Source organism: Natator depressus, chromosome 10 (genome assembly GCF_965152275.1).
Source record: "Natator depressus isolate rNatDep1 chromosome 10, rNatDep2.hap1, whole genome shotgun sequence".
Taxonomy (NCBI): Eukaryota; Metazoa; Chordata; order Testudines; family Cheloniidae; genus Natator; species Natator depressus.
Window position 1 is genome coordinate 81,674,921 of NC_134243.1, and position 7,178 is coordinate 81,682,098.

The window sequence follows — 7,178 nt, forward strand, 5'->3', positions numbered from 1 at the left end:
CCCCCCACAGCCCAGCCGGCCTCTCCCTGCACCCCCCTCCCCGCCCCCCCCCCACAGCCCAGCCGGCCTCTCCCTGCACCCCCCTCCCCGCCCCCCCCCCACAGCCCAGCCAGCCGGCCTCTCCCTGCACCCCCCCCCCACAGCCCAGCCGGCCTCTCCCTGCACCCCCCTGCCCACCCCCCCATAGGCCAGCCGGCCTCTCCCTGCCCCCCCCTGCCCACCCCCCCATAGGCCAGCCGGCCTCTCCCTGCACCCCGACACCCCCCCACAGCCCAGCCGGCCTCTCCCTGCACCCCCCTCCCCGCCCCCCCATAGCCCAGCCGGCCTCTCCCTGCACCCCCCCTCCCCGCCCCCCCCCACAGCCCAGCCGGCCTCTCCCTGCACCCCGACCCCGACCCCCCCATAGCCCAGCCGGCCTCTCCCTGCACCCCCCCTCCCCACCCCCCCATAGCCCAGCCGGCCTCTCCCTGCACCCCAACCCCGACCCCCCCATAGCCCAGCCGGCCTCTCCCTGCACCCCCCTCCCCACCCCACCCATAGCCCAGGCGGCCTCCCCCAGCCCCACGGGCCTGCCCAGCCCATCATCGGCCATACCTCCCCCGACTCCCCCCCCACAGCCCAGCCGGCCTCTCCCTGCACTTCCCCAGCCCCACACAGCCCCTCCATCACCCAGCCGCCCTCCCGCTGTACCCCCCGCCCCCAGCACACACAGGTCTCCGGGCCGCCCCCCCGGCCTAAGACCCCCCCCCCCCCGGGGAGCCGTGGCCCCGGCCCGCACTCACCCTCCTGGAATTTGGGCTTGGGGTCCTGCTTGGGCGCCATTTATAAGTGACTCTCCCTCCTCCCCACCCCGCCCCTCCCAGCGGGGCCTCGCCAGCTCCGCCGCATTATAGCGGCCAGCCCCGCGCATGCGCGCCGCCGCCGCCGCCCGAGGCATGCTGGGATTTGTAGTCCTGTGCGGGTTGAGCCCCGGGCCCACCGGGCTGGGCGCTGCTGTTGGATGGGGGGGGCCCCATCGCTGGCATTGCAGAGCCAGCCACTCCCCGGGCAGGGACCCCACCGCCAGCTGTCCCCAGGGGCCAGCCCCCGGCCGGGGCGGTATTGCCTGCCCGGCATTGCTCCGCGGCGCCCCGCCGACCGCGGCTGGGACCTGGCCGGCTGCCCTGGCGCCCTGTGCACGAGGGGCCCTCGGTGCCCGGCCGGGGAGTGCCGCGAGGGTCGCTCCGAGCTCGCCCGGCGAGCCGGGGCCGTGCGCTGGCGCGGATCACGCTGAAACCTGGTGCACTGGGTGAGAGGGGGAAAAGGAAAGCTCGCGCCCAACGTGGGGCTCGAACCCACGACCCTGGGATTAAGAGTCCCATGCTCTACCGACTGAGCTAGCCGGGCACTGTGGGGAGGCTAGCAGGCTTTGCTGCTGTTCACGCAGTGTCTGCCTCCGCCAGTTCGCAGCGTGCGTCCCGCACTCCTTCCCCGTGGACTTGGAGAGGGCTGGGGCAGGGTCCCCGGGCCGCTGCGTTAGGCCGGGCCCGTGCCTTTGTACGAGGGCGATTTGCTGCCTTTTGCTTCCCTGCGTCGCGGGCAGCGGCAACGGGTGCAAAGCCGGCCCTCTCCCGTGGCTGGCCGCCAGCTGGCGGGGCCGGGCCGGGGCTCTCATGGGGTGGTGCCGCCCCTCCCGGACAGCACCGTTCCCACGGCCCCTGCGGGGGGGGGTCAGAATCATGCCCCCCCCCAGTCATCTCTCAGCGGCTCGGGCCGACACATCGCGCTGCTCCGGGGCAGCCCGTCCTCAGCTCTCCCAGTCTGTCGTTTCCAACGCCAGAGCACCCGCGCCCCAATCCTGCGGGCTGCTCTGTGGCCTGGGCGGCTCCAGCGCCCAAGCTGCTTCACCCGGCGCGACCGACGCGGCTTTCCCCTTACCCGCCTCCTCAAACCCGTGCACGCTGCGAGCCCCGCTGTGCACCGGCAGGATGCAAGAAACTGAGGCTCCCCTGCTCCCCCCCGGAGTGATTCAGACGCTCCCTCTGTCTGCACCGCCCTAGCAGCGCTCGGCTTCAGGGCCTGAAGCGTTCCCCGTCTCAGAGGCGAAAATCCCAGCCCTGCCTCAGAAACCGCAGAGTTTAGTTCATAATCAATCGTGAGAAATTGCAAATTAGGCCCAAACTTGTGTGTTCACCCTGTGTGTCCCTTTGCTCCCAAAATACATCTGCGCTTCTGCTTTTGTTACTAGTTTTACATTCATTGGATCAAAAGGAGTATTCGGATCTCTAACGTGGGGTGAGCTATGATCACATTTTTCATGTATTAACCAGCACCAGGTTGAGATCAGTTGGACAATAAGATGGAGGGGCCAGGGGACTGGGCTTGACCGTTCACAAGCACACAATTCTGTGGCTGTCAAGTCCACACCAATGGGTTAGTGAGTACAGTGTATGTGCCCACCCGTCCACCAAACACGATTGTTTAAAGGTTGCCAGACTTGCAATCCTAGCGGGACTTTAACTTGTCGGTGCTCTCTAACATTGAGCCACTTCCACCCAGGTGTATGTTATGTGCTTCATATTTTAAATATTTCCAATAAACATTAAAAAAAATGAAGCCAAAATGTAAATACCTTAAGAGATGAAGTATTCAGGTGTTGCTGGCTGCAGGGGCCAGAGTAGTGGTTGCGGTGTGCAGGTTGTACACTGGGTACACACCTTCCAGTTGTGCTAGATAACATCTCACTGGGAAAACTTTCTCTTCCCCCCGCCCATAGTCAGCTACTCAGCCCATTTTGAGGGACCATCTTAAACACAGAGCTAACCTGCTCCTGCTGCCCAGAGAGCCCGGGGATAACAAAATATACAAAGACTAATGAACCTAGTAAAAAAGTCAGTTCCAGCAGTGAATTGAAGATACCAGCTCTGGAGGAAAGGGGGACGTCTTTCTCCCTGTCTGCCCTATGGAATGCTGGGCTCCAGGCTGAGCCTCCCTGCAGGGCTCCTCTCCCATCACCACAAAAGCCTTCACCAAGGAACTGGAACCCAGCCAGCCAAATAACTGGTGCTTTATACCTACGTTAGGAAGAATATAAATAGCTTATGCATGTAAAAGCTAAAGAGGCGTAGCAGAGCGTTTGATTTTTATTTATGTTCTAGGTCTGAGAAATCTAAGAATTTGTACTGGAATTCATTCAGACATTTCCAGCCAAACGGGTATGTTCTGAATGGCCGGCAGCCAGTGCTTTTGTTTATAGCAGCGTATGTTGGTCAGCTTGTCGGACAGCCATTCCCCATCCCGACTAATCCCGTACCTAGGGCCCTACCAAATTCACAGCCATGAAAAACATGGCATGGACCAGGAAATGTGGTCTTTTGGGCACAGATTTCACAGGGGAGACCAGCATTTCTCAAACGGGGGTCCTGACCCAAAAAGGGATAGGGGGGGTTGCGGTATTGCCATCCTTACTTCTGTGCTGCCTTCAGAACTGGGCGGCCGGAGAGCAGCAGCTGTTGGCTGGGTGCCCAGCTCTGAAGGCAGTGCCCTGCCCGCAGCAGCACTGAAGTAAGGGTGGCAACACCGTACCAGGCCATCCTTACTTCTGCGCTGCTCCTGGAGGCAGCTTGGCCTTCATAGCTGGGTTCCTGGCCAGCAGCTGCCGCTCTCCGGCCGCCCAGCTCTGAATGCAGCCCCGCCACCAGCAGCAGTGAAGAAGTAAGGGTGGCAATACCACGACCCCCCCACAATAACCTTGTGACCCTCCAACAGCTCCTTTTTGGGTCAGGATCCCGACAATTACAACACCGTGAAATTTCAGATTTAAATATCTGAAATAATGACATTTAAGATTTTTTAAATCCTATGACTGTGAAATTGACCAAAATGGGGCCATGAATTTGGTAGGGCCCTACCCATACCTTTTCACCATGCAGCGCACCTCCACAAATTAGGAGAAATCCATCCCCTGCAGAGAGCCAGGACAAGGTATAAGTGGTGCCTAGCCCTTGTTCTGTTCTTTTGCAGAGGACTGAATCTTGTCTTATTGTAATTTATGATTGGGTAGCCCCCAGTGGTAGGGGGCAGGGCTCAGCAACCCTGGTGCTGTCTTCCAGTTTATGTCCTATGTTCCTAACGTGCATGCTTCAGGGTTCCAGCCAACCACTGGCAGGGGTCAGGAAGGGATTTTTTCTCCCCGAAGGTATTCTGGCAGGGACTTTTATCTTCTTCCTCTGAAGCATCAGGGATGGCTGCAGCTGGAAATGGGACATTGGATGAGGAGGGCCAGGGCCCTGAGGTGGCAGCAAGCATTCTCTCTCTCAGGTGCGTGGCTGGCCGGTTCTTGCTCACAGGCTCACGGTCTAACTGATCGCCACATGTGGGGTCAGGAAGGGATTTTCCTCCAGGTCAGACTGGCAATGACCCTGGGGATTTTTCACCATCCTCTGCAGCATGTGGGTGTGGGTCACTTGCCAGGATTATCTGGGTGTATCTCACTGAATGATTTCCCTGTCCCTGCAGGAGCCTCAGGCACTGGTGCACCTCAGGCCCTCGTAGTTCTCGGCCTCTGGCAGATAATAGTCTGGTCTCCAGTGCTTGTAAGACTTTGGTCTCCTTTCAGTAGTTGGGCTTAGCATGTGTGTGCTGGTGTCGGTGGCCTGTGAGATACAGGAGGTCAGACTAGATGACCTGGTAGTCCCTTCTGGCCTTGAATTCTATGATTCCAGGCTGTGAGCTACACACAGGATGCTTCAGGCAACGCTCTGCTGTGTGCACTCTGCAGGCCAGGGCAGGATTCAGCCCTGTGATTCCACAAATACAAAATAAATAAATTCAAGTTGATCTAAAACAAACAATTTGGGGAGCAGATGTTTTTAAAAAGCAGCTTTTTATTGGCAGTTTAGTATTGAGCCTTCATTAAATAGCATGAAAAGCACCTTGTTATAAGAATGGTACAAGGGTCTGGCTATTTACAGGCCATTCATGTTTTTGTACAAGTCAGGCATAAAGAATCACTTTAAAAATTGTTCATACTTTGCTGCCCTTCTGTGATAAAACTCTGTCCATTTTCTTAGGCCAGTTACCCAGTGGAAAAGTTTATAAATAATCTTTTAAAGTAAAACTCTTCTAAAAATTAAAGATTCTGGTGGAGCTGTCTGACACCCTTATGTCAGTTTAGCTAGCAGGTAAGCTCTTTGTGGCAGGGACTGTCTTTGTTCTGTGTTTATACAGCACCTAGCACTCTGCAGCCCTGCCCCAGACTAGGGCTCCTAAGCGCTGCAGTAATACCAATAAAATAAAAATAAATAATAATACAGTGTAAACATCCCTCTCTGATGTTGGGCTGTCATATTGCTGACTTCAGCTTGCCACAGAGCAAAATAACACACACAAATAAATACGCACTTTACAATTATTCATGTTAAGACTCACATTTAAGACAACACATTTTGTATCTGGGATGCCAGCGAAGACTTTGTACCCACTGTGCTCGCATTGTGCCCACAGCAGAGAAAAGATGCCATGCTGCGCTGAAGCAAACGCAGCCGTCCCTCCAGATGAAGGGGCAGATCCCCTGTTGGCTCCTCTCTTTGACAAGGCAGGATTGTCTCGCCAGGGCTCGCATGTGCAAGGAACTCTGTTCAGCCTGGCCCCGGAGCTGAGGAGACAAAAACAGTTTTATACGGGGCTGATGATTGTGGCACCCCACGTTATCAAAGCCCAGTTCACGCGCACCTGTTCCACATTCTTCGCTATTGTACGTGCAAACACTCCCCGGGGAGTTCATTTCGACGGGATCCTTGTCCTTCCTGAGCGTTTGCAGTCACCTGGTCGGCTCGCACCCCTAGAAGCAATTTGCAGTTGCCTGGAAATGCACCGCCAACCCCACTGCTAACCGACAGCACCCGCATGCGATACACCTGAGCTCTGAGACCATGGGCTACATCCCCAAGAGCTGGTGCTTTTCAACCCCCTTCCGTTCTTTACTCCGCCGCCGGTGCCCGGGGACAATGCACCGATCTGGCGGAGTTTGCAGGAACTTTTGGGTCTCCTTTGGCCTTCACCCGAAGGAAGGGCTCGGGCCCGGAGCGCACGGGGGCTGCGCCGCTGGGCCTGGGTCCATGCCAAGCGTTGTCAGGTCAGCACGGCGACTCCTGGAGCTGCCCTGGAAGCCTGGCTTCCAAGGTGGGTCCAATGCGCCTTCCCGGGGGCTGCCGCAGCCGCTCCCCCGGGGCTCTGGAGGCGGGTGCTGGTGAATGAAGGGGCGGGTCTTTCGCTCTCTGTGTCACCCGGTGCCCAGGCTCCGCGCCCCGGCTCCCACCCTCCCGCGGCCGGCGGGCGCGCAGGGGCCCCGGCACAGCTCCCGGCGCGGCTGGCGGAACTCGGGGCGCCGCAGGCAGTACAGCAGAGGAAGAGGTCAGCGTGCACCGGGCAGCAGGCTGGCTCCCAGGGCAGGGCGCCCCAGAGGCGGAGGGCCTGGCTGGGCAGCCAGCGGAGGAAGAAGGCCAGCACCGCGATGGTGAGGGCCCGGGTGACCCGGGAGCCCCGGGGCCGGGCGCTGCCCAGCCGGCGTAGCAGCGGCCCAGGGTGGCCAGCGGCAGCACGAAGGCCAGCAGGACCTTCTGCAGGTGGTAGAGGGCCAGCCGGTGCCGGCCGTCGGGGAAGCGCAGCCTGCAGAGCGGCTCGCCGGGAGAAGAGGGCTGCGGGCAGGGTGGCCAGGCAGGCGGCGGCCCAGGGGAGCGCACAGAGGTAGTGCACGGAGCCGGGGCGCCGCAGAGCGAGGCAGAGAGCGGGAGCGGGCCACGCTGATGGCGGTGAGGAAGAAGGCGCTGGCGCCCATGTTGAGCAGGTGGCGGAGAGCACCAGGGTGCAGAGCGGGCCCCCGAAGGGCCAGCCGAAGTCCAGCGCCGAGTCGGCGGCCCGGAAGGGCAGGGGCAGCGCGAACTGCAGGTCGGTGGCCGCCAGGTTGCGCACGGAGGCGTTGAGGCTGGAGCGGGGTTGCCCGCCGCGCCCAGGGCGCACACGCCCAGGTAGACGGCGGCGATCAGGATCCGCTGCGCCGGGGCGGCGCGGGCCGGCACCGCCAGCTCCTCCGGGGTGCGGAAGGTCGGAAGCTCCCGGGCCGAGGCGTTCGGGCGACCCCCAGGCGCGTTGGCTGGGCCCCCTTCCAGCCAGGCCGCCCCGCCGGGGGCTGAGAACAT

At 60.3% G+C, this 7,178-nt stretch overlaps 1 protein-coding gene, 1 non-coding gene and 1 pseudogene across 4 annotated transcripts in view; all 3 read right to left on the reverse strand.

Moving 5' to 3' along the window:
* The window catches only part of MORF4L1 (mortality factor 4 like 1), a 40,329-nt gene extending 39,443 nt beyond the window's left edge, over positions 1 to 886 (reverse strand). For all 3 annotated transcript variants that reach the window (XM_074966659.1, XM_074966658.1, XM_074966660.1), the window contains exon 1: positions 783 to 886. In XM_074966659.1, the coding sequence (XP_074822760.1) occupies positions 783 to 822 (40 nt within the window). In that variant the 5' untranslated portion in view covers positions 823 to 886. The remainder of the gene's footprint in view (positions 1 to 782) is intronic.
* A 427-nt stretch (positions 887 to 1,313) lies between these two features.
* Positions 1,314 to 1,386, reverse strand: TRNAK-CUU (transfer RNA lysine (anticodon CUU)). Its single transcript has one exon. It is a non-coding gene; the product is annotated as a tRNA-Lys (tRNA).
* Positions 1,387 to 6,262: 4,876 nt separating this feature from the next.
* Positions 6,263 to 7,178, reverse strand: LOC141994598 (relaxin-3 receptor 1-like; annotated as a pseudogene).